Source organism: Physeter macrocephalus, chromosome 4, assembly GCF_002837175.3.
Source record: "Physeter macrocephalus isolate SW-GA chromosome 4, ASM283717v5, whole genome shotgun sequence".
Taxonomy (NCBI): domain Eukaryota; kingdom Metazoa; phylum Chordata; class Mammalia; order Artiodactyla; family Physeteridae; genus Physeter; species Physeter macrocephalus.
The window spans coordinates 92,576,338-92,604,026 of record NC_041217.1 but is presented as its reverse complement, the minus strand read 5'-3'; the positions used below and the strand labels follow the sequence as shown (position 1 = coordinate 92,604,026).

Below are 27,689 nucleotides of genomic sequence, written 5' to 3'. Positions count from 1 at the left end.
AGTTCGCCTGGCTACGTGAAGGCTACTGAGCCAAAGATAAAATGTGCAATCTTTAGGCACTATCATTCCGAGTGTCGACACAGACCCGGTATTCCCACACCAAGTTCCAGCCAGCCAGCCAATCAGACGCACTTTGCAATCTGCCAGGATTAGAAACCCGGCTAGCGCAACTCCAGACCTCCCTGGCGCCACGCCCAGACCCGCTCCCAGCTAGCACATGCGCAGCAGTGACTCCTTCTGGCCTTGGGGTTACTTCCTCTTTCGTAAACGCGGCTGAAGTCGCTCACGCATTGACAGTTTTTTTAAATCCTTACACCTTTCTCGGGGGAATTTTTGTTTTTAATGCCGTCATCAACTACCTGGAATTTGAATCATTTTGCTTTCCCATCACCGTGGAACCTTGCCCTTCAGTCTGAAGAACGTGTCTCCGAAGAGCTGCCACCCGTCCGTGCTACAGGTCTCGCGAGAAGGCGACATCTCTCGCGTTACTTCCTTGTTTCCAGAATCCTTAGCGCGAAGTGGGAAAACACTCATTTAGCTCAGCTTTTTATGATCACTGCGGTTTCTTCAGTGGCTTCCCTGTTGCTGGTTCTCCGTGAGAAATGGCGGCTCCAGAACAGCCGCTGCCGATGTCGAGAGGATGCCAGAGCTCTGCTTCGCTTTCTCCGCCGCGGGGTGACCGAACCCTTCTAGTGAGGCACCTGCCAGCCGAGCTGACCGCTGAGGAGAAAGAGGACTTACTGAAGTATTTCGGGGCGCAGTCCGTGCGCGTCCTGTCCGATAAGGGGCGACTGGTAAGGGCGCGCCGGTCCCGAGCCTCCGGGGAAGGCCCTTGGCTGTTGACCTGGGGAGGAGGAGTTCTAACAGAAGGAAGAAGACAGAAAAGAGTGAGGGAGATGCGCTTGTGTAGTGGGGGCTTCCCAGTCTTTCCTCCTTCATATCAAAATATCTTGCGTCCCAAGTCAAGTTTTAATTGGCTCGAGCCTAGGTTAGTCGCCACGCTGCGGAAAAGGGCAAGTGAGAAAGGCAAAGAAGAAAAAATGAAAAGAGAAGCTTAGTTATGTTCCATTTTCCCATCCTGGGAATCTCGAAACTCCTCTGAATTTGGAGGTATTTCTTTTAGGCTCAAGAGTACTCTCAGAAGTATGTAACGAAGGACTTTTTAAAAATCTTGGTTTACTTATAAGCCAGCGTTAAGACATTCATCAAAATAGAGGAGAAGCTACAGTAGTCGGTAACTTGAGTAAACCAGTTACAGGATTTCTACTAAGTTTTTGACAAAGATGTTCTTCATAAAAAATTTCCAACGGAATCCTTCAGGGAGCAATATTTTAAGACTGTTCAAAGTCCAACACTGGGATGTACACAATTACTTTATTTTCCTTTATACCTGAAGATGTTTTAGATGAGTTCTCTCCATTAAAATAGCAGTGGTGATGTTAAGTTTCTGCCAGATGGCCTGTGATGGGGCAAAACATCAGTGGTTAAAGTTTCCCCAGGTGTTTCTAATAATGCAGCCAGGGTTGAGAATTACTGAGTTAGAAAGACCAATTTAAACTTTGCATTTGGCTATATAGAGGAAAGGTTAGCTCTTAGGTGCGTTATACATGGAAGATATTTTATATTTTTGGATGGTTTAAAGGTGGTCCTCTGTGTATAGTAGGGGTTTTTAAACTTATGGACTGTCGAACTACTTGAAAATATATGTAAAACATGCCGTGTGTGTGTGTGTGTGTGTGTGTGTGTGTGTGTGTGCGCGCCCCTTTATATGAGAAAGTCTTTTCATCTCAAAGAAGTTTGATCCTAAACTGATTCAAAAGCAGTGTACTGAATTTAGTAATCAGTTAAATGATCTGGATTTCCTGTCCTTTTCTGTGATTTTATTAATGTGTCAAATCACTGTCAGCTGGTAAAATATCAGACTTCCTTATGAGAAATTATATTTGAAATAATTTGTACCTTGTTTTTCAGAAACATACAGCTTTTGCTACTTTCCCTAATGAAAAAGCAGCTATAAAGGTATGACTTTTTCTTTTCTATTGTTAACAATTTTCTGTTTTCCAGTTTTAGTTCAAAAATGGAGCATAATGTTAAACTATACTTTTTAAAAGCAAAAGGGTTTGTATTTTCAGAGTTTGCCCCATAGACTACATTTGGTTTGTCATTTGGCAGATTTTGCCCAGTGTTTGGACATAAGACTGGTAGATTAACTGGAACATGAATTAAAATTGAATTGTAATCTCATATGTAATTAAAAATGACAAGTTCTAAAGGATGCAAACATTGATAACTATCTCTGTAACTGATGCAAGACAAGATGTTTTAAGCATTAAATGGAAAATATATATATTAAAAAAAATCCTAGGGGATCATTTGCAAAGGAGGTGACCTTTGAGGTAGACCTTTAATGATTAGTTAGATTTTGAGTAGAAAACAAAGGGAGATGGACCTTCCAGGTTTAGAGAACACTAAATAAAGCTGTGGGGCATGGAAAGTTCTAAGTGGAGCAAAAACTAAGGATTGAAATTGAAATAGGACTTGGAAGATAGGTTGAGTCTAAATTTGGGTGGAAGGAGAAAGGAATTGAATTTTGTTTAGTAGTTATTCTTAAGGCACTTGATATATTTGAGCTGACCAGTAATATGGTCAGGTCTGTGAAAGATATCTGGTAGAGTTCATGTAATGGATTGGATATGGAAAAAGATTAGAGTTAGGAAGACCAAATGGAAAGCAAAGACAAGAGAAATGTTATGATGGCTAAGGCAAGAGAAAGGATCTGAATAAGGCAGTAAGAAGACAAAGGAAGAAGTAGATATTCATTTGGTAGAGATTGTGTTTGTTGGTCCTGTGATCCCTGTAGATGTAGTGGTTGAGAGAGAGGGAATACTTGGAAATTTTTGGACTGAGTTATTGGGTTATTACATTAGTTGACATGACGGGCAGGATTCAGAGGATGTTTGCAAAGGTAGGTAATGAATTCACATATTATCTATTAATTTTTTGGAGTCTGTGGGCTACTTCTGTGGAAATATTTTAAAAACAATTAAAAATATGGACCTAGAGCTGAGGCAGGGTTAAAAATGGAGTTTCCTCAACAAGGTAAATGGATATGGTTGCCCAAAGGGAGAAGAGCCAGCAAAGAAGACTGGGAGTGAGAAGTTAAAAAGGAGGTAGAACTAGAAAATAAATTCTCATGGATGCAAGGAGAAGAGAGTTTTAACCTGTGATGACACAGGTGAAGAATGAACACAGTGTATTAGTAAAGTATTTTTATTGTGAAACTATAGAAATGACCCAAATTCTTATCAATAAGAGGAAAGGATACTTTAAATTGTAGTATATCCATACACTGGACTACAACCCTCAGAGAATGAGCTCAAATGAATATGTATTAATAAGGAATGTAGCCCAGATAGAGTACATGAATAAAGTTGCAAAACATTATATAATATGTAACCTTGGAATTTTGGAAAACTAGTATCAATACTGTGTATGTTAGTTTATGCATAGAACAAAATGTAGCAGAGCTGTACACCAAATTGAATAATAAATGTCTTTCTCCAAGGATGGGATTACAGAGAACTTTCACATTATATGTATTAAAGTATAGGAAAAACTTTTTTTCAGAAAAGACCTTTTGAAATATAGCATAAAAAGTTTTTAGTAAAATATGGTAATGAAAACCACCTTGTTTTAGAGTCAAGATTAACTTGGAGGAGAGGGCATGGAACCAGTTATTGTCTAACATTAAAAATTAAAAGCCATAACTTTGAAAAGAATGTGTGACATACATTTTGAGAGGAAGAAACTTAAAGCAATTCAGTCATATTTGAGATAATCAAAGGCTCACTGATAGTGAGAGGTCTAGGCTGATTTAAGGACTTGAAAATTATTAAAACATATAGAAACTTGCTTTGTATAATGGAGTCGAATAAGGATGCATAAAGATGGTAGAATAAAATTATAGTCCCTGTTAAGGCCTAAAGTTCCATTTGTTCAAAAAGTATTGAGTGCCTGCTGTGTGCTAGATGCTGCTCTAGGTCTTGGGATATATCAATGAATAAAACACAGATTGATGCCCTCATCGGAGCTCACATTCTCAAAGGGGAGACAGACCATAAATAATAAACTTAATGAGTTTAATATTTTAGAAAATGATAAATGCTATAAAAAAAGAACAATAGGATCAGGAGTGCTAGGTTGGGAGGATTAAGCTACAGTTAAGGTAGTTATGGTCATATTTGAGCAACGTTTTAAAGGAAGTGAAGGAAGTTAGCTAAGGGAATTTTGGGGAGGTGCATTCCAGTAAGAGGAATAGCTGGCATGCGCTAGCTTGTGGCTAAAGCAAAAAAAAATGAGGGGAGATATTGAATTTGAGGTCAGAGAAGTAAGAGGGCCATATCATGTAGGTACTGTAAGGACCGTAGATGTTACTCTGAGTAAAATTGGGAGCCATTGTAGTATTGTGAGCAAAGCAGTAACATAATTCACCTTATATTTAAAAGTATCACTTTGTGTTGAGAGTAGATGGAAGGCAGGGAAGAGTAGAAACAGGGAATTCTGTTAAAAGGTTATACTGTTAATTCGGTCCAGAGATGATGGTTGCGTGGACCGTGATGGTAGTAGTAGAGATGGTAGGAAATAGTCAGATTCTGGATATATTTTGTAGGTAGAAGCAAACAGGATTTCTCAGTGGCTTGGATATGCCATGTGGGAAAGAGGTGTTGAGGACGGTTCCAAGATTTTTGACATGAGTAAATGAAAGAAGGGGGTTACCATCGGAAGGTTCTAGATTGAGAACATTTGAAGGGGGATGGGGAGAGAAGATTCAATTCCTGAAGTCTTAATTTTAAAATATTTAAAATTAAGAGAAGCTTTCCAGTAGTTTGGATGTATGTTCCTGGATTTAAGGACAGAGGTTTGGGCTGAAATTATAAGTTGGGAAATCATCAGCATAGAGATGGTTTTTAAAATTAGGGTGCTGGATTAGATAGAGAGGACCAATAATAGACCTCTGGAGTATGACGACATTAAGAGTTTGAGACGGCATAAGCCACAGTGAGGAGTAGAAACCAATGGGCTGGGAAGAAACCTCTAGGAAATTATAGTGTCCAGACACCAAGTGAAGAACATGTATGAAGGAGGGAGTGGAGTGATTGCGTTAAATGCAGTAAAATGAAGATTGAGAATTGACCATTGGTGTGGCAGTACAGAATTTGTTGTTTATGACAAACAGTGTCAGTGGACTGATTAAGGCATGAACCTGATTGGAGTGAGTTTGAGACTGGATGGGCAGAGAGGAATTTTAGATAGACGGCATAGATAATTCTTGAGTTTTATTGCAAGAGTAATTTAAAGCGGAGTGAGGGGTGGGGACGGGTGGGGAAGAGTGATAAGTTGGATCAACAGATGAAGAAAAAATATTTTTTAGGATGGGAGAAATCAGACTATGTTTGTATGCTGATGTTGATGATCCAGTAGAGGACAGAAAATTAGCAATGTAGGTAGGAACAAACCCTGTACAGTTCCAGAGAGCAGAAGAGAGGCTGGGATTTAGTATACAAGTAAAACAACTAGATTTAAATAAAAACATGGATTGTTAACATGTGATAACAGATAGAAGATAGAATATGTGGATGCAGAAGCTGGTAGATGGGAAGTTATGGTGGGAAATCTGAAATTCTCATCTTGTTGCTTCAGTTTTCTCAAAGTAGGAAGCAGTATCCTAGGCTAAAAGAATGGGACAGGAGTATTGTGAGGTTGAGGAAGAAGGAAATAGTACAAAATATTGTCTTAGAGATTGGTAGAAAAAATGAACTAATAAAATATGTGACTGTGGTTTCCTTAAGGGTCACCCTCAGATTTGTGGTTGTATGAACTAATATAATATGTGACTGTGGTTTCTTTAAGGGTCACCCTCAGATTTGTGGTTGTGAATTTAAAGTGAGACTAGCGCAATTCATTATGTTTGTTTTTCTAAACATTTTTAGCTGCCTGGGTATAGGCAGCATTGTATTTAACCAGATCTTAGTTTTCCTAAGTGATTGGAAGTAGTTGCTTAAAAAGTAATGAAGCCTTGGCAGCCTGAGATGAGAAATGGGTAAGAAATAGCCAAGGAAATGTTAAGAGCATTAACAAAAAACATGTATAAATTATTTTATATATGGTCTCTAACAAATAATTTTGGTATAATTATTAATTTTTTTTTTTACTCTTCCAACTGAAGGCATTGACAAGACTTCATCAACTGAAGCTTTTAGGTCATACTTTAGTTGTTGAATTTGCAAAAGAGCAAGATCAAGTTCATTCACCATGTCCTTCTTCAAGCACTGAAAAAAAGAAAAGGTATGTAGATAGGTTTTTGTACATTTTAAAAGTGTTTTTTTTAATCCGTTGTATTGCTCTTGGATTGTTTTCAGACTAGCAGGTAAATAATTTGAAACAGTAAATGGTTATATCTCTCTACTGAATCTAGTACATTAAAGCAATATATTTGTTCATTCCTAATTGTGCTTTAGGAACCTGAGTATTGATTTAATATTAGGAATTAATCAATGTGAAGTGGGAAAAGAGTAGGGTGAAAAGCATTCAACTTTAAGTGGAGGGAAGGTAACTAGTATAAAGTCCTTGTGTTAGATATAGCAAGGTGTCATGAGTAGCCGTGGCCTGGTATTTGGGTCCCAGCTGTAATTCTTTGTAGTTATATAACCTTTATAAATTTGCTTTACACCAGTGGTTCTCAAAGTATAATCCCTGTACCGGCTGCATTGTCTAGGATCTTGACTGAAAGAAAGATTCTTAGGCCTTAATCTAGTCCTACTGAATCAGAAATTTGGGGTGTTGGGGGTGGGGAGGAGAATAGGCCCCAGCAGTCTGAGTTTTAACAGACCCTCATTGATGTACATTGAGGAAATTTGTATGCCACTGATTTATACCATGTGAACTTCAGTTTTGGTGGGGCGGGGGTGTCAGTGAGATTTATCATACCATCTTCATAGGGTTGCTGTGAAGAGTAAATGAAAATGTGCCATGCCTTCTATAATATCTGGAATAGATACTCTTTTTCATTAGTGTTTACTTAAGAAATAATTGAAAGTTTTACTTATGGAACTGTTTGCATAATGCCCTGTTTGAAAAGATAATATGTCATTTTTGTATGCAATTTTTCATTCTATTTCTAAAGGTAAGATCAACTTTGATTCTGTATTTCTTAGGTCTGATGATACTGTGGAAGATGATAAAGAAAAGAAAGAACTTGATTGTTTAACCATAGAAAATGGAATTGCACCAAACCATGGGTTAGCATTTTTTGTTTGTATTTCATTGTTCTTTTGGTTTTGTTTTGGATAGGTGGTGTGTGTGTGGGATGTGTGTGTATTGCAAATAAGATAATTTTTTAAAGAACATTTTATTATATATCATGCATATTTTTAATGTGTTGATTAAACATACTGAGCTGTAAGAGTTTGTCACTGAATTTGGTTCCATTTTAGTGTTCAAAGTTGTAAGATGTTCTCTGATAAGGAATGCCGTATTCTTCTATAATGCAATCAGAAGGCAAGTTTCTTTTTAAATGTAATCAATACAGAGCACTCTTACTGAATCATTTGAGCAATTTGTATGTTATTAGGTTACCTAAAATGAGTTATTGATATGAAACTTATTAAAACACAATAAGCATTTTTAAATATTCTTTTTAGGCTGACCTTTCCTCTAAATTCATGCCTCAAGTATATGTACCCACCACCTTCAAGCACAATTCTAGCAAACATAGTAAATGCTTTGGCAAGTGTGCCTAAGTTCTACGTACAGGTAAGTAGAAAAAAATGTTCCTCAAAGTAAGTACTTGTACAAGCTTATATGTTACTTTTCATGCTAATTCTCAAACTTTTTTTTATAATATTATTAGACCTAATTCCTATAGGGACAATGATGTTTCAGTATTTTAAAGGTGTTTTAGTTTGTGCTGCTATAACTAAGTGCCATAGCCTGGGTGGCTTTTAAATAATAAAAAATTATTTTTCACAGTCTGGAGGCTAGAAGTTGGAGATCAGTGTGCCAGCATAGTTAGGTTCTGGTGAGGGCCCTCTTCTGGGTTGCAGATGGCCGTTTTCTCTTTGTATCCTCATGTAGCTGAAAGAGGGTGAGAGAGCTCTCTCATGCTTTTTATAAGGGACGCTAATCCCATTTATGGGGGTTCTACCCTTATGACCTAATTACTTCCCAAAGGCCTTATGTCCTAATACCATCCCATTGTGGGTTAGGATTCAACATAAGAATTTTGGAGGGGGACACAAACATTCAGTCCGTTGCAAAAGGTAATAAAAAAGTACTACATTCAAGTAAAGGCTTATGTAAACTATAGCTTAAAAATACATGTTTAGTATTAATAATACTAATAAACATAAGCTAATTTGGGAAATATAATTTCTGGTAATTCTTTGTTCCTTTAGCATACACCTTTTCCTTTCTTAAAGGAAAGGACATAGAGGACCCCTCAGCAGATGCTTCAAAGTACTGACAATAAAATGTACTTTTAAGTACAAAATATAGGTGATACTTATCTTCTTAGGTGTACTTCTCTGTTTTGTAATTTCACAATAATCAAGGGAAAAAAACAGTTCAGTAAATTTTTATGTTGTAAGAACATGACATTTTTAATAATGAGAATAATTGTATTTGTAGAATTGACAAATATTTTAGGAAGGCTAATCTTCTGAGATACACCAGTGCCTGAGATAATACTAGTTTAGCCCTGGCTTGGGATTATAAAGGCAAGAGGTGGTCCTTCCTTTGCACTAAAGTAATGAATAGTGTTATTGCAAAGTTTTTAAGTACATAAAATATCAGATATGAGCTGAATCATCATTTTTCTATTTTATTTTAAATGTTTTACCACTTTTATTAAGGTGCTTCATCTTATGAATAAAATGAATTTGCCCACACCTTTTGGACCAATTACTGCAAGGCCTCCCATGGTAAGAAAGCTCTTAGAATTTTCAAGATTCAAAATTTCTCTTCCTGAGGTGAAATTATTGAGGCTAAATTTTACAGATGTTGTTCCAGTGTATTGAATGTGTATTGAAAATGAAGAACAATTGTAAAGTTAATATAATAATAGTCCAGTGGAGAATTGAAAGTGGGAGAAAGCCAGAACATTAAAGAGATGTGTTGGTAATAGAGGCCATCATTTCTGCCAGTATTGTTCAGGCCTTTGACCTAGGACGTTGTGCTATCCTATAGGATAGTTACATTTAACATACTGAATTGTCTAAAATTTCCATTTTTCTGGTTTTATTTAAAAGGTTGATGATTTTTTATTAGAATTTACTGTGCAGATCTATCAATAATTTCGATGGTAGGCTATGTCTACTCTTGAATAATTTTAGTTATTATTGGGTTGGCCAAAAAGTGCCTTCAATTTTTAAGTAAAATAAAAGACACATTTTTCTTTTTCACCAAGAACTTTATTGAACAGTTTATTTACCCTTTTGTTCCACTACCTTCTGCCATATTTCAGGCAACTTCATAATTCCATCTTCCCAAAACTTTTTATCTTTTTGAGCAAAGAACTGTTTGTTCCAGATGCCTTTTACAGTCTTCCAGGGAATTGAAATTTTTTCCATTAAAAGAATTTGTAAAGACCAAAATAAATGGAAATCCGAAGGTGCAATGTCTGGTGAATGTGGCAGATGAATCAGAACTTCCCAGCCAAGCTGTAATAGTTTTTGCCTGGTCATCAAAGAAACATGTGGCCTTGCGTCATCCTGATAGAAGGTTATGCATTTTCTGTTGACTAATTTCGGGTGCTTTTCGTCAAGTGCTGCTTTCAGTTGGTCTAACTGGGAGCAGTACTTGTTGGAATTAATCGTTTGGTTTTCCGGAAGGAGCTCAAAATAGAGGACTCCCTTCCAATCCCACCATATACACAACATCACTTTCTTTGGATGAAGACCGGCCTTTAGTATGGTTGGTGGTGGTTCATTTTGCTTGCCACATGATCTCTTTCATTCCACATTATTGTACAGTATCCACTTTTCATTGCCCATCACAATTTGTTTTAAAAATGGAACATTTTCAATACGTTTAAGTAGAGAATCGCATGCAGAGATATGATCAAGGATTTTTTTCACTGAACTTATGTGGAACCCAAACATCAATGCGATTAACATAACCAAGCTGGTGCAAATGATTTTCAGTGCTCGATTTGGATATTTGGGGTATGTTGGCTATTTCCCGCATGCTATGACATTGATCTCAATTAATGTCTCGATTTGATTGCTATCAACTTCAACTGGTCTATCCGACTGGAGCATTGTCCAGCGAAACTTTGCAAACCACTTTTGACACGTTTGACCAGTCACAGCACCTTCTCCGTACATTGCACAAATCTTTTTTTGCATTTCAGTTGCGTTTTTACCTTTCTTGAAATAATAAAACATAATATGCTGAAAATGTTGCTTTTTTCTTCCATCGATATTAAAATGGCCACACAAAAATTCACCAGTTTTGATAAGTTTTTTTTTAACGCACGTTGATATGACAAGCTGTCACAATGCAGTCTAACAAAATTGTTTCGAATGAAGTTAAAGACAACCGCTAATTGAGCCATCTTATGGAAAAAAACGAACGAACCTTTTGGCCAACCCAATATTTTGCTATAGTACTCTTAGTACTTTTAAATTTTTATTTATTTATTTTTTATTAATTGGAGTATAGTTGATTTACAATGTTGTGTTAGTTTCAGGTGTATACAGCAAAGTGAATCAGTTATACATATGCATATATCCACTCTTCTTTAGATTCTTTTCCCATATAGGCCATTACAGAGTATTGAGTTTCCTGTGCTATACGGTAGGTTCTTATTAGTTATCTATTTTATATATAGTAGTGTGTATATGTCAATCCCAATCTCCCAATTTATCACTTCCCCCCGTTGGTGATCATAAATTTGTTTTCTACATCTGTGACTCTTTCTGTTTTATAAATAAATTCATTTCTACCATTTTTTTAGATTCCACTTATAAGTGATATCATATGATATTTATCTTTCTCTGACTTACTTTCACTCAGTATGACAGTCTCTCGGTCCATCCATGTTGCTGCAAATGGCATTACATTGTTCTTTTTTTATCACTGAGTATTCCATTATATATATGTACCCTTAGTACTTTTTTAGATAACAGCAATGAGAAATTATTTTGAGAACTAACACTTAAATAGAAAATTTGCTTTTGTATTGTGTATTGGTTGCTTTTCTAATGTGTATACTATTAGCTGCATAATTTTTCTTTATAACCCCAACACCTCAATTCCTGGCACATTGCAAAGATTATGCTAGCTGCTATTAACAAATAAAACTCAAATCTTAGTAATTTAACACAATACAAGTTACTTCTTGCTCATGCCAAGTTCATTCCAAAAGTAGGGCAGAATGGTGTTCTCTACTGAGTCACTTAAAAGATAAGTTATCTTCATTATTTGCATTCCCAAGTTGGTGAGGACATCACCATGCAGCCTGCAGATCAAGAAGAAAGAGAGAATTATATGTGTGGCCTGCATCGGCAGGCGGACTCTCAACCACTGCGCCACCAGGGAAGCCCTGTGTGGGAGTTTTTTATGCTAACATTTCATTGACTAAAACTCAGGGGAAATCTAACTGCAAAGGAGGTTTGGAAATTTAGTCCAGCTAAGTGCCAAGGAAGAAGAAACAAGTTTTGTGATCAGCTGAAGGCTGCTAAGACACATCAATATATGTTGAATGTGTAGAAGAAAATCATGAGGTAGAGAGATGTGAGAATCATGTATCTGAATGGAAATGGTTTTCTAAACATCATAGATTACCATAGTATTTTTGCTTTGTTCTTTTAATTAGTATGAAGACTATATGCCACTACATGCTCCTCTTCCACCTGCATCTCCTCAGCCACCGGAGGAACCTCCTTTGCCAGATGAGGATGAGGAATTATCTAGTCAAGAATCAGAATATGAAAGCAGTGATGATGAAGACCGTCAAAGGTTTGCAACGTCAAATAATATTTGTTTAGATTCTAAGAAACATAGAATATGGGAGAGAGAGTCTCTTACTCTTCTTAAGTTTTGCATATACTTCTTCATAATTCGGGGTCTTTAGAATTTGTCCATCCCCAGCTCCCCATCGTGCTATAGATTAAGACCTGAAACTAGATATCAAGACTTAAGGGAACATTTTTGTATTATGAGTAAGTTTTTGGATTGATGATTATGGTATACAGTTGACCCTCATTATTTTTTGATTCTGTATTTGCAAATTTGCCTACTTGTTACAATTTATTTATGACTTCAGCGTCAATAATTACAGTACTTTTATGGTCTTCTGAAGACATGGGCATGTGCAGAATGGTGAAAAATTTGAGTCTCTTGACATGCACATTCCTAGATGAGGTAGAACAAGGTGACATTCTGCCTTCTTGTTTCAGCTCTCATACCATAAACAAGTGTCTTTTTCACTGTCTAGTTGTACCATGTTTTGCACATTTTTGTGCTGTTGTTGATTTTGCTGTTTAACATGGTCTCCAAGCATAGTGTTGAGGTGCTGTCTTAGTGTTTCCAAGATCAAGAAGGTTGTGATGTGCTTTATGGAGAAAATGCTGTGTGTTAGATAAACTGTGTTCAGGCCTGAGTTATAGCACTACTGACTGTGAGTTCAATGTTAATGATCAGCAATATATATTAAATAAGGTGTTCTTAAACAGAAACACGCATAAAACTAGGTACGTATTGATCAACTGATGAAATGTGAGCACATGCTTGCAGGTACATCACTGCCCTAGGGGCAGTGATCCATTATGCACTAATTCAGTATTTGTGGAGACTTTACAGAACAAAATTAAGTTGTATTTCTGTTTTTGTCAGCTTATTCCCCTGGACTTTATTCACCTCAGAATAATTTCTAGAGCAATTCTATAGGATTTTATACAGAAACATTCACAAAAATTACTGCAAATGAATTATTCTTTTATTGGCTGTTCTTGATGATCTACATATATTTTGTTTAAAGATTCTGGCAAAGAGCAGTAAATTGTTAATAATGTTCAGACATATAGTCCACAGCATAGCCTAAAACAGGAATTGCTAAACATTTTCTATATAGGGCCAAAGAGTTCTGTTGTAGTGGAAAGCAGCCATAGATGATACCTAAATAAGTGGATGTTGCTATCTTCCAACAAAACTTTTTATTTAAAAAAAACAGACACTAGATTTGGTCCTTTGGCTGTAATTTGTCAACCCCTAGCCTAAAATACCTTTGTAGGCCAATGATGGGAATCTTAGGCAGATATGCACAGAAGCAACCAGATACAGAAGGAGTGGTTGACAGGAGTCAGAATCCAAGCAGAGAATCTAAGCAACATATACAAGTAATCAGCAGCAATTTGACTATTATTGAGGCAACATCCACTTGAGTAGTGGCTCCATATATTTTCTCTTTCTAAGGAAGGAGTTATGTTGGAACTACTAAAATGGGAGTGAATAGAGTATCTGTCTTGAATAGAGACAATAAGGAAGGCTGGCAGTTCTTAATAGACTAACTTGTTGCTAAATAAAGAATGTAGAACATTGCAATGGGCTGATTACTTAACCTGTAAATTTTATTTTCTTTATAAAAATAATGATAGTATGAGAAATGCTTTAATAGGCTAGCTAAAACCATTTTTGTTTTTGTTTATTTAGGTTTCCATTTAGGGATGTAGTGAGGAATTCTGCTAATTCATCTTGAGTCATGAGAACAAAGCCTTTGCATGAACTAACCTCTGGTTTCATGCTTCTCTGTTATCTTCTGGAAATATTATAAAATATGCCACTATGTATTTGTCAGCAAATATCTATTGATTACTTACTTAACATATGCCTTGCACTGTGTAGAGCCTTAGTATACTTTGGGTGAACAATCTATGAATATAGACATATATTTTGTATAACTGGATTTATTCATAAAATTTTTGGTAAACCATGATTGTTAAGAGGCTTTAAAAATTTATAACATATGTTTTCATTTTTCCTCGCTTAAGGAAAAAAGGTTTAAAACTTCACTACATTTTACTGTGCTTGTTTTGCTTTCGAATTTCACAAACTTAACTCTGGAGAAGTAGAGCTGTGACTAGTGGTTTTTGAACTTGCTCTGTGGAAGCACTTTATCTGATCCTGTGGAAGATCCAGGAAAGCTTAGACAAGATCTATTCTAAATATTATTCATAATCATAATGGAGATAAGCTATGTATAAGGTATCAATTGTCACCCCTTGATTGATTAAGCTACTTCAGAGTATAGTATTTGAAAACTGTTCTCAAGTATCTTGTTTATATCATGATGCTTTCCAACAATTATGCACAAAATATTTTTAAGTAAAAGTACTTAAGTCCAGGTTCTCTTTAATAATTAAAATATGAATCAAAATAATTTTACTATGTGTGTAAGGTCTTTTGAATATTAGTCAAGAAAAGAGCAATAAAGTTACATAGATTATATTTAGTGTATTTTGTTTAACTTTTTGGCATCAAAGTTCAGTCATTTGGGCAACTAATAATTTTTTTAGTAAAAACATATCTTTAAAAATGACAAATTGCAGTTAAGTAAATTCCCAATTCCTTCAAACTAAGATGAAAGTTGAGCAAGGAGATTTGTAACTTGAGCTTTTGTCAGATTGATTATATCTTATTTGATGGCTTAGAAATTATACTTATGCCATACAACTCATTTTATAATTTATAAGCTCAATACAAATTTGTTTAACAAAAGCAGTTGTAAATAGCTATGCTTCTACACAAAAGAAATCTTTTCTACTTTTCTTTCCTCCAATGTAGAATGACCAAACTAATGGAACTAGCAAATCTTCAGCCCAAAAGACCAAAAACAATAAAGCAGCGCCATGTGAGAAAAAAGAGAAAAATAAAGGATATGTTGAATATACCATCATCTGCTTCACACAGGTAATTTTGTTTTGGATTATAAGATAAGGGTTCTGTATGTACTTTGTCTGATTGCTTAAATCATTCCTCACTCTGACTTTTATTTCATCAGTCCACTGGTTTACCAGTGACTGCTTATTTGCCGAATTCACAAGTATCCTTAATTCTCAAGGTTGACCAGCATTTGATATTATTGACTGCCCCAGGTTTCAGAATTGTCCACCCTTAATTTTAGTCTCTTTTTTAATTTCTCATCTTACTTCCTCTCTTCCTCTTTTCCTTCCTACTTTTTTCTTTTGTGACTTTCTCTTACTCACTCACTTGCTTTTTTTAAAAATACTGGATTCCATATACTCTTGTCCATTGTCATTTTCTGTTCATATATTTATACTCCTTGTTAATATCATTAATTTTTTTATGGTTCACCTGTTGCAGCTAATAGATTCCAAATCTCCATCTCTAGATTTAACCTCCTGAGATCTAAAGTCTTCATTTCCAGCTTCCTATTTGCATACTCAAGAGTGTCTTGTAGGCACTTAAGATATTATCCAAAACAAAATTCATTTACTTTCCTTTCATTATCTCTTTCTCCTCCTGCATTCACAGTTTTGATAATGGCATCCATCACCAGTGTGTTTATATGAAATTTTGTTAATTTCTCCTAACTCCACTACCTGATATCAAACATTTTTTTACTTCAAAGTACCCTACCTGGTAAAAGTTCACATGGCTTAGCACACAGGACCCACCTTTAAATATTTATCAAATATGTGATAAGTTCTCTGCTAAATATTATGTGGTTTGGAACATTCTTCCAAAGCTCAATGCTATCTTTTCAAACAGTGAGTTAATAGTCTTATGGGTAAGTAAGCCATATGCACAGATGACTGTTGCATTAGCAATTATAATAAATGACATAAGAAGAAGATGTAACTAAGAATGAAGGGTTGTGAGGAAGGAGAAGTCACAGCCAGTCAAGAAATCTGGAAAGACTTTAAGAGAGAGGAGACATTTGAGCTGGGCTTGAAGGATGAGAGGCAAAACTTAGGCAGGGAAGAGATATCCAGTGTGAATGAAAAAGTGAGTTTCCAGAGGTAGGAAAATTTGGTGCGTAGGAATAGAAATGATGAAAGGGAAAGCTAGAAGGATGTGGGGATATCTGCCTTAAATTTTAAGTTATGGTGTTTGAATACATTGAGGGAGCCATTGTAATGCCATTGATATTAAAAACAATTAAGAATTTCTTTCAGACTTTGTCACCTTGTAATAAACTTTCCAGGAAAATTACGTAGATGTTGGGTGATGGTCAGGGCTATGGGTATGAAAGAATTTTATTAGGTATAAATTAACTTCCGACTATGTCTTAAACTTTCTGTTGGAGTAGAGAAATTGCCAATGAAATAGTACTTATTACTGTGTATTTTGTTTGAAATATATTGTCCTTTTTTTTTTTCCTTTTTCACCGATTATCTGACATTTTGCTTAACAAATTTTCTTTGAAATTATGGCAGAAATTTTACTTGCCTTTTTGCCATGGAATTCTATGTATTTTAATATCTTAATCAGATGAAAATTGCCATTAATTGCAATTTTAATTTTATTCAGCTTTTCTACAAGGTAGATTTCCCTTGAACTTGTAAGTAACTTTATAAATTGAGGAAGAAGTTTGTTAAAATGATCTTTTTACATTTTTAAAGGAATGGGACTTTGGGTTTTTTAAAATTATTATTTCATGTTAAGTATACATAATAGGATGCATATTTCCCACCTAGGTATGTTTTGACACCACAGTCCCATGCTTTTGATCTGTAGCAGCACCAAACAATTAAAAATTAATACAGTTGACCCTTCAACGCATGGGTTTGAACTGTGTAGGTCCACTTATATGCAGACTTTTTCTCAATAAATACTACAGTACTGCATGATTTGAGGTTGGTTGAATCCCTAGATATGGATCCATAGATACAGAGGAACCATGGATATGGAAGGCTGATGAAGTTATATACAGCTTTTCAACTGCTGCAGGGTTGGGGCCCTTAATCCCTAAGTTGTTCAAGGGTCAGCTGTAATGTGAACCAATTAAATTTTCCAAAAGCCACATTAAAAGGTAAAATTAATTTTAATAATATATTTTTTCCAACTGATTATATCTGAAATGTTATTTTAACATATAATTAATATAAAACGTTATTAAAACGTTTTATATTTCTTTTTTCACACAAAGTTGTTAAACTGGTTTATATTTTGTACTTAGAGCATAAGTACAGCAACATTTCAAATGCTTATTAGCCACATGTGGCTTGTGGCTACTGCATTGACCTGCATAGGTTTATTATATATAGTACATAGAATACAGTGCATAAAATGCTTACATTAGACATAGAATGAACTTTTTTGCTTATTGGTAAATATCCTGAAGTTTAGAATCAATAGTCCTAAAGTCCTGTCTCTGTCATTTACTGAGTGACTTTATGCAATTTAACATCCTTTAGCCTCAAACTCCTTATCTGTCTAAACTAGGAATTTAATAATACCTATATGAGAACATTTGTTAGGATTTATTGAAGTTAAATGTAAGTTACTTTGTTCAATGCCTATAGTGTGTTTTATCAGTGTTAGCTTTTTAAATTTAAAATAAATATGAAATAATGTTTTACTCAAAGTTTTATTTGCACTTACAAAGTAATGCTGTGATTCTTTGTAAACAGCAGTTTACATCCAGTGTTGTTACCTTCGGATGTATTTGACCAACCACAACCTGTAGGTAATAAAAAAATTGAATTCCATATATCTACCGACATGTCAGCTGCATTTAAGAAAGATTTAGAAAAAGAACAAAATTGTGAAGAACAAAATTGTGGTAAGCGTGTTCTAGTTCTTTAACATGCTATGTAAAAATTCTTCTCAGTTTTTTTTGTATTAGAATTAAATTTTATATGTTTTTGTTTTTTAGTATTTGTGAATATATTTAAAATATGCAATTAGGTCTTAGTGTTTTATAATACTGTCCATTTTAAACTTTTTTATATAACTAAAATTGGAGCTTAGTGGTAAGATTGTCACAGTAACCTTTTGCTAGTAATGAACTCTAAGGTGAGGTTTAGTCTCGTTTTTGCTGATGTTTACACTAAAAATATGATAAAAGAGTTTCTTGTTTCTTGTATTGATCTGTTTTTTCATTGCATGTTATATGTGATGCTCTGGTTTTATTAGTACAGTTGTATTATTGGTTAGGAAAACAAGCAGTGTGATTATTTTTTGAGTTGTAGATTTCATGTAAAAAAATTTTTTTTAATCCAAAAGACATGGAAGATTGTTTACAAGATACTATTTGTAAGTTTGAAGATAACGTATTGAAATTACAGATTTTTTTCTGCTTATTTTAAACATTAATTTGATGTTATACTACAGTGGCATTTCTTTGTTCTTTAATTTTTAAATTTCAGAAATAATACCAGCTTATAGAAAATACAATCAAAACAGGAGCATATAAAGTTTAAAAAAGTTAACACCTCAAACCCCACCGTCCCTATCCCAATACTTAGAGATAACCATTGTTAATAATTCGGTATGAAAATAGTCCTTCCAGATCTTATCCTATACTTGCGTATAAACATTTTGTTTTCCCTTACTTCTTTTTTTAAAGAGCCATCATGGGTTACTTTTTTATGGCTGCATAGCACTCCATAGTATAGTTATAACAATCTTTATTTAATTATACTCTATTGATAGAAGTTGAGGTTGTTTCCATTTTCTTTATTATTACAGAAAATTCTGGAATATACATTTTTTTTTTTTTTTGGCGGTATGCGGGCCTCTCCCGCTGCGGAGCACAGGCTCCGGACGCGCAGGCTCAGCGGCCATGGCTCACGGGCCCCGCCGCTCCGCGGCATGTGGGATCTTCCTGGACTGGGGCACGAACCCATGTCCCCTGCATTGGCAGGCGGACTCTCAACCACTGTGCCACCAGGGAAGCCCTGGAATATACATTTTTGTACATATATCTTTGAGCACTTGTGTGAATATAGGATAGAGTTCTAGGAAGTATTGCAAATGTACTGAGTGATAAACTGTAACTGGTTTTAATTCCTGTCTCTCTGATGGTTAGTGAGAATGCATTGCCTTTTCAGATTGCTCCTTTTTTGTTTCAGTATTTATATTTGTATTTTTGTATGGTTTTCTTTCTTTTCTCATGGCTAGTCACCCCTTGACTCAAATTTTTATTTTTTTAAGTTTAATTTACTCAAGGACTTAGACCTTTGTGAGGGGGGACAGTCGTCCCATTCTGCATCAATGTAGAGTAATGCTGAATTAACAGTAAAAACAGTTTTAAAAGTTTTTTTCTTACTGATGCCTTCAGGCCACAGGAGGTCTGTTGGTACGATGGCTTTTCTATGTTATGAGGAGACTTTTATAATCCTAAATATGGCATGTTATTTACATCATTTTCACAGCTTTTTTAGGGTTTTTGTTTTTTTAGGTAGTATAACTAGAATTTTTCTCCTGAATGTTTAATCCTGTCCTTCCCAACCCTCTCCCCCAAGTCAGTTTAATTTTTGCTGAAGCTAAGATTCATGTTTTCTGAATGCAGTCCATTATGTTGCTATGTTGTAAATTTAAAATTTATAATGGTTTTTAATTTTCCTAATTGAATAAGTAATTAAGTGCACAAATACTTCTTTTTCCTGACTTTGATTAGGATTGGCTCTTTTTGTTTTGGTGAGAAGTATAATGGATTTTTTTTAGTACCCTCAGATGGAAGTGTCTTATTTTATGATTTTCATGTTCTAGTGGCAGAGTTGAGTAGTCATGATAGAAACCATATGGCCTGCAAAGCCTAAAGTATTTACTGTTTGAATCTTTATAGAAAAAGTTTGCTTATCCGTGTTTCAGAGTATTGAGAAAAACACCAGAGTTTTAGTGCTAGAATGTATCTTAAAAATTAAAAATGGAAATGAAAAACTGTTTTGAAGGGAGGGATTTTTAATGGCTGATGTCAATGTTAACTCTTAGACTTACCTGCTTCTGAAGTTGATGCATCCAATATAGGATTTGGAAAAATCTTCCCAAAACCAAATTTGAGCATCGCAGAGGAGATTAAAGAAGACTCTGATGAAATGCCATCAGAATGTATTTCTAGAAGGGAGTTGGAAAAGGGCAGAATTTCTAGAGAAGGTAATTTTCATGAAATAAACCAGCATTTATTCCATTTTACATTTCTTTGGCCCTTCAGAAGCAAAACAAATCTCTTCATGTTGTTTACTTTATTCAAAGCACATGCTTCAAAACATCTCTCCAGTTAATGTTTTTAATCACCACTTTTGGTTTTTAGTACTCATACTTTATAGGGAGGAAAAGTATCTCTCAGTATAATGTTTCCAGTCTATATTTATTTGGAAGAATGTTTTCATTCCTGAAACTTATATGACATGTTAAATCAGTGTGACCCACAGTCTGGAATTCTGTATTCTGGATACAGTTGATAGACTGTCACAGTACTGTCTCTGAGATGTATGCAGAGCAATTATTTGTCTAAAAAAGAATAGTTTTAACTATTTGGTGATTAAAAGCCTATGTTTATGAATTTTATATCCTAATGTGATAGTTTTTTGCTTCTTAACGGATTTTTCTTAGTATATTTTAGGAAAATATTTAGGGGTTTTAGATTGACATGTAACACATTATAAGTTTTCCCATAATAATGGGAAAGAGACTTCCAACTGACATATTTTTGCCTAGAACACCTAGTTGTCAGGAAAGATGGTTATTGTCACTAAATAGGAATAGCCGTATAGAGATTCAGAAGCCACAGTTTGCCTGAAATACTTGATTATTATATTTGAGTACTTTATTTTTACATTTGAATATATTGGTGCTGGTAGTTTGGGAGATTGACTTTAAGCAAAATAATTACACAAATATTTGGTAGCATCTTTATTTGCTTTAGTTTTTTTAATAAAGTAACTCAAAGTTAAGCTTTACAGAGTTTTAACAGAAATATTTTATTGGATAAATTTTAGTTATTCTAGATGCCTGAAATTTTTAAACTTTTTTTCATATCACCACTTTAGATTTTTAATGGGTATTTTTATCCCATTAGTAACATTGTCATTAATTTGTATGGTTTTAACATTTTCTTAATGCTTATTTTGTCTATTTAACAGATATATTTGAATGCCATTATAGTTTTTCTTTGAAAAATTGATGAAACTGTCTTAATTTTATATCCTTGTTTTGTTTTTATATAAGAAATGGAAACACTTTCAGTTTTTAGAAGTTATGAACCTGGTGAACCAAACTGTAGAATTTATGTAAAGAATTTAGCTAAACAAGTACAAGAAAAGGTAAGTTGAAATTTATAAATTGGTTTTATTATTTTACATGTTTTTCCCCTGGCTTTCCTCCTTATTAGTCTTTTCCTTGTTGAAATTCTAGGACCTTAAATTTATTTTTGGAAGATACGTTGACTTTTCGTCGGAAACACAACGCATAATGTAAGTGGCATGTATATTCTCAAATCGTGTTTTGTTTTTAATCTGTTAGAAATTAGCCCTTTTTTAAACATCATTTCCCCTTTAGAGATTAAAATTATATGAAGAAATTGCTCTAATCTTTTAGACATCTAGAGCAAGAGTCAGCAAACTTCTTTTTAAATTGACAGATAGTAAAAATTTAATATTTTTATACTAAAATATTATGGTGTCTGTTGCAACTACACAGTTTTGTCTTTGTGGCATTAAAGCAGCTGTAAACAATGCATAAATGAATATTAATGGCTGAGTTCCAGTAAAGCATTATTTATAGAAACAGGCCTCAATCCCTAGCTCTAAAGTAGTGGTTCTCAAACTTTAACCTGTGTAAAAGCTTATTAAAACCATTTATTTGGTCTATCCCTAGACAGTCTGATATTCTAGGTTGAGATAGGGCCCATGAATTTGTGTTTCTAAAATGTGTATGGATGATGACTAGGCTGCTGGTCCAAAGATTACATTTTGAAAACTAGCGTTTTAATGACTCATCCAGGAATATATAGCAGTCAGGCAGAGTTTTTTAGATTCTTACCATGGCAGTAACTTCTCTTTGTTCAGTTGGGAAGGCTTCCAGTTTTATGAGTGCAAAAGAGAAGGATATGATTTGTAAATGATATAAAAGCTAATGTTTGGAGTTAGAATTTCATTCTTTAAAATTTTATAATTGGTTAACTCTAAAGTATGTAAGACCTTGGCCATATAAATTAGAAGTAAAGAAAATTAGAAAAGGTAAGGAGAGAGACTTTTGAATGGAGGTAAATTAGAGAAATGACTCTAGTTAATTTTACTTTAATCTTCTTGTGAAACTAATATTTTTAAAGTCTTATCTGGGCTATGTACCTTTTTATGTAGGCATGCTCAGTGAGCACCGTGTCTTAAAAACCATGTCCATTTTATATTCATTAGTGACAGATATATCTTATCAGGATACCAAAAGTTTATGTTGCTGGCCATGCAAAATACTGGCCCTTTTTCTTGTTGCCGCCTTTGAATCATGATTATAAGGGGAAAAAATTTAAAAATAGATAATGTGTGTGTGTGTATATATATAAATATATGTATGTGTCACATACATATATATAAGTATATGTATTGTTTGTGTGTATATATATATATATACATACACGCACACACATATATATGTATCATGTATATACATTCTTTCTACTTCCAGTATTGCCTGCCATTAGAATTTAAAGGGAAAATTCTATATTGAGAAAGCTGTACACATCAAAATGATAAATTAATAATTATCTCCTGTGGGACTAGTCATGTGAATTTGTTAGAAAAGAATTTAGCTGCATTTTTTGATACTTTAAACATTCTTTATTTGCTTTTGCTAGTCTCATAGACTAAATGCTAGGCAGTACTTTAGTTATAAATTAGTCTGTTTTTTTAAGCAGTTTTGAGTATAGTTTCCTCCCCCAAAATGTTGAAAAATGAATACACTAGGGAATAATAGAAGACTACACTTGGAATACAAATTCTGGTTTGTGTTTTTGGCTTTAACTTTAGCAATCGGTGTGACCTTGAAGAAGTCACTCCGTCTCTGTACACATCATCTGTAAAATGGTGGTTTTTGAGTAGATGATCAGTGAAGTCCCTTCCTACTCTGAAATTCCATGTTACTTTTCTGTAGTTCCTGTCAGCCCTTTTATTCTTGGTCGTATAGTTGTTTTTTTACTTGAGTAAATATCAGTAGTATTAAATTGGCTGAATAAAACTGTTTAAAAATAGACATATGAAAGAAAAACTTATGAAATTTGCTTTTATAGTTGCTAGTAATATGATTTTTAAATCACATATATTTATAACAGCTAAAAAAAGATAAGGACATCATCAAAATAATTCTGTATTACCTACTTACAGAATCAATTTTAGAACAGAATATAAAATATAATTTTAGAAAGCGTGAGCAATGTGCTAATCAGACAGTATAGTCATTTTTATTCTGAAATAGTAAATTTTTAAATTGTTCATTGCATTCCCATTGACTTCATCAGAATTCTTTGAGTCAAAACCATTTTTTCTTCCATGACTTCTAGGTTTGATATACGCTTGATGAAAGAAGGTCGCATGAAAGGACAAGCTTTCATTGGACTTCCAAATGAAAAAGCAGCAGCAAAAGCATTAAAGGAAGCTAATGGATACATTCTTTTTGGAAAACCTATGGTGGTTGTATCCTTCAAATCTGTCTGTTCCAAGACTTATGGATCAGTAGTTTTTAGGAGTAAGGGTATAATTGAAACCAATTTTTATATTATCCTTCATCTGAACAGCTGGCATTCTAGCTTGAGAATACTCAGTTATAAATATATTTAGTTGAGGCAAATGACAATGTTATTTAAATTTTTATTGGAAAATAAGCATCAAGAGGTTATTAAAATCCAGCCAAGTCTAAACATTTTACTTAATACAGTTTAAAATATACATACTTATGCTAAGCCTAAGATACTATAGTATCCAGAAATACATTTGGAATCATTAAAGAAAGATATGATTCGTTATAGTTTTATTATTTTATATTTTATTGTATTATTCATATTTATGTTTGAGAATTTTAATAACAAAATATATCATTGATTTACCATCCTGCTTTCATTAGTTAATGCAGTTTCAAACTAGAAATCAGTGGGATAAATGAAGGAGCAAAGGTCTAGGTGTAAACAATGACTAAAAGAAAAAATAAATTTTTACTTCTTCCCCAGATCATGGACAGCTAGGAGGCAGTCAACAAATATTTGATGAATGACTGAGTAGGAAGACAAATATAGAGATAAATAAAAACTGTACTCCTACCCTATATTAGGAAGTTCTTGACAGTTCTTTAGAAAAGATTACTTTCATGTTTGTGAAGAAAACCTTAATTTTTAAATATTAGCAGTTTGCTCGATCTGCTAGACCAAAACAAGATTCTAAAGAAGGAAAAAGAAAGTGTTAAAAATTAGTAAAGGTAAGTGTGGAGATAACGTAATAAAAGGACAAGACTTTCTTGAGATAAAATTAAGGAAGGATAAAAGCCTGAAAGAATAGTAATTCGTGTATCTTCTAACGTTTTTAAAGGATCTTCTCTCTCTTTCTGTCTATGCAGTTAATTTCCATTAAACTTCACAATTAAAACTATGGAATAAAACCTATTTGTATGTAAAAAATTTGGGGAATGAATTTTGTAAGGGCAGTGTATCTTTATTAGTCTTTATTTACTTTTTCTTCATAGAGTAAAGCAGTAGTTCTTAAATTTTAATATGTATTATAATCACCTAGAGGGCCTGATAAAACACAGATTACTGGGTTTCCCCTCACCCCCACCCAGAGTTTCTGATTCAGTTGGTCTGCAAGGGAGTTGGGCCTTGGGTAGTCAATCATCCCTAGTTTTCCTGTGATTAAGGGGTTTTCCAGGATACTGGACTTTTTAATGCTAACACTGGGAAAGTGTCTGCCACGCCAGGACAAGTTGGTTACCCTTGGTGGGACCTGAGAATTTGCATTGCTAATTACCAATTGTACACCTCACAGAAATATGCACATATTTTTTTGAAATGAAGTATTTCATCTTTCAAATAAGTAATTTTAATTCATACTTAAGTAATTTAATGATTAAAAAATGGTAGAATTAGGCATTTTATGTCACATTGATTTAAAAAAGATGAGTAGAAATATATTCCTTTTGTTTTTTATTATTTTAAATCTTTCTGCCTTAGTATACTGGAAGAACATGAAGTAAGTGAGCCAGAATTACTGATGGTTAAGTTGAAAAAATTATATAAAGAAAATTTTGCCTAATGTTTATTCCTTTTGGGAGGCACCTTGAATATTTGAATTTTGTTGTGAAGTGTCTATACTAGTATAGTCAGAAGTCTTACAAATACCTTAGAAGAACAGATAAAAATAAACCATTTTCAGTGTATGTTTAAAAAAATCATTTTATTTGTAAATCTAACATGAAAAATAAGAAAAAAATTAAAATGCATTCTGCTGTTCTTCTTTAGAAGCATTCCTGCGTAAATACTGCTGTAATACTGTCATACAAAGTGTATCCTTTCTTGTTGTATCCTTTTTGGGGCAGTGTTTTTTTGATTTTCCTGCAAGTGTTTTGTCTCTCCCCAGAGCATTGATCCAGTTTAAGCAATAATTTTTTTTTACAATGTATTGAAATGAAGTATTTTAAAAATTATCTGTGTTGATTGAACAAATCTTTTATGTGGTTTTTAGATTTGTTGCTGAATTTTCTGTGCTGTCCTTTAGGTTATGTAGTTTTTCCAGGGAAAGTTAGTGAATCAGGTCAGCTTTTTACTTGGACAATGTATACATTTGCTTTAACACAAATTTTATTCTTGTTTCTTCTATTTATGTATTTTCTAAACCTAATTCAGTAACATATATGTTTTCTTTTTCATGATGTATCTGGTTTAGGTGTTCTGTATATATAATGTGTTGTAAAATTTGGGTTTTTTTTTCCTATTAAAAAGTACATTTGTTGAAAATTTAAATAACTGGATTTCAATGTAAATTCCAAATAAGAGTAGCAGACCTTACATCTGAGGTTTTATTATTGAGATAGCAAGTAGAAGTATCTTTTTTCCTCTTTCTTTTTCTAAGCAAAGTAAAACAAAAGGAATAAGAAAAGAGTAACAGAGAGGAGAAGACATAATGTTGACTCAGGGTAGCTCAGTAAGTGGAAAGAAAAATTCTGGTAGGTATGTAAGAGCAGTGGTTTCCAGACTAGTTGATAACCAGAACCACCCGAACAGTGGTTCTCAGTTTTGGCTGCATATTGGAAAGACTTGTGGAACTTTAAAAAAAAAAAAATACTGACTAAAGAAAACAATAATAATAAACTAAAAAATATACTGATGCCTGGGTTTCTCCCCCAGAGTTTTGATTTAATGGTCTGGACTGCAGCATACATATTAGGATTTTCAGATCTCCCAAAGTATTGGTTCTAATGTGCAACCAAGGTTGAGAACCACTGAGGAAGGATTTTTACACATAAAGATTCCTGGACTCTGCCCTAGAGCTAATAAATCAGAATCTCTGGAATTGGGACCAAGAATCTAATTTAAAAAGGTCCCTTAGTAGTTCTAAGGACTGACCAGTTTGGATTCTACTTGTTAGATTAAAATGGTAAGGTGGATCCAAGACACCAACCTAACCATCTAAACTTTTATAAGTAGGAAAATAAAGCATTGGAGCCTTTACATTTCTTTCTTGCAAATCCTGCTATAAATAGTACTATGCAACCAATGAAAAATTCTGTTAATCATGTCACTCTGGGTACAAAAAGTTAGAGATATTGAAATTGCTGTTACTTTTTTCTATTGGCACAGTTACAATGTTTTATTTTTTAAAGTTATAAATCAGTTTCTGTGTAAGCTGTTTATTTAGACAATTAAAATTTTGTTGTACTGACATGATTCACTAATTTTCTAAATAGAAATGTTTTAGCTTTTAGTTATTTTAAAACTAGTGAACTGTTTTATAATCGTGATTACTTTTAATGAATTTCTATGGTATTTTAGGTTCCATTTGAATTTTTCATATCTCTCAAGTGCTTTCCAACTTTGTGGAGACGAAATTGACCACCTGGACTATGGAACTGTGCGTAACAGCTTTTAAAGTGTATTTAAAAACTAAAACTATATGCATTTAAATCAGTTTATTAGCGATATATCACATGTATTTTAATCATCTTCCTCATATATAATAAATTATTTTCTTTCCAATAAAATAATGATCTTAATTTTTCTTTGTTTTATACACCAAGGAAAGTGTAATTTGATAATTACATAAATTTTTTATTAAGTAGTTTTATATTAAATATGTTTTCTTTTATGATTACAGATATTGCCCTTTTTTCATTCTTACCTGGTTACTGATGCACTTAACATTTTTTTTATAGTAATCTTATTTCTTGTAATTATTCTAGGAGTGGTTTTGATTGGCTATGAGTTTTAATGATTTTTTTTGTTGTCGATTTTGTTTTTGTTTTTTTAGTAGTGGAGGATTTTTCGCAGTTTAGGGAATTTGTATCCTTGCCCTAACCTAGTCTTCCAGTTTTGTGTCCCCCAATCTATCAGAATGTCACTCAGTGGTGTAAATGTTTCTCATATAAAATTTTTCTGTTCCCTTAGTGAAATTAATTTCAGCTCTCTGTTAAGTATGAAACTTTGATATGTTTTATTTAATTTGCTCTGATTGATACTCTCCTGTGAG

The 27,689-nt window shown here is 33.8% G+C and overlaps 1 protein-coding gene and 1 long non-coding RNA gene across 6 annotated transcripts in view; one reads left to right on the top strand and one right to left on the bottom strand.

Moving 5' to 3' along the window:
- The window catches only part of LOC102983424 (uncharacterized), a 139,316-nt gene extending 138,867 nt beyond the window's left edge, over positions 1-449 (bottom strand). For all 3 annotated transcript variants that reach the window (XR_003679552.2, XR_447637.4, XR_008617167.1), the window contains exon 1: positions 360-449. This is a non-coding gene — a long non-coding RNA (uncharacterized lncRNA). The remainder of the gene's footprint in view (positions 1-359) is intronic.
- Positions 237-27,204, top strand: RNPC3 (RNA binding region (RNP1, RRM) containing 3). Of its 3 annotated transcripts, XR_003679551.2 has the most exons (16): positions 237-794; positions 1,972-2,019; positions 6,227-6,345; positions 7,215-7,298; positions 7,701-7,812; positions 8,910-8,978; positions 11,876-12,018; positions 14,842-14,967; positions 17,655-17,806; positions 19,960-20,121; positions 21,196-21,290; positions 21,382-21,440; positions 23,522-23,654; positions 24,358-24,429; positions 25,466-25,757; positions 26,996-27,074. XR_003679551.2 is itself a non-coding variant. In XM_028489048.2 (15 exons), the coding sequence occupies exons 1-14, from the start codon at positions 603-605 to the stop codon at positions 24,415-24,417; spliced, it is 1,551 nt and encodes a 516-aa protein (XP_028344849.1). In that variant the 5' UTR covers positions 237-602; the 3' UTR covers positions 24,418-24,429; positions 26,996-27,204. The 3 variants fall into 3 exon arrangements, 2 of the variants coding, with proteins under 2 accessions (XP_028344849.1, XP_028344848.1); XM_028489048.2 differs by lacking the exon at positions 25,466-25,757 and having other exon boundaries at positions 17,658-17,806; positions 26,996-27,204; XM_028489047.2 differs by lacking the exon at positions 25,466-25,757.
- Positions 27,205-27,689: the final 485 nt, after the last annotated feature.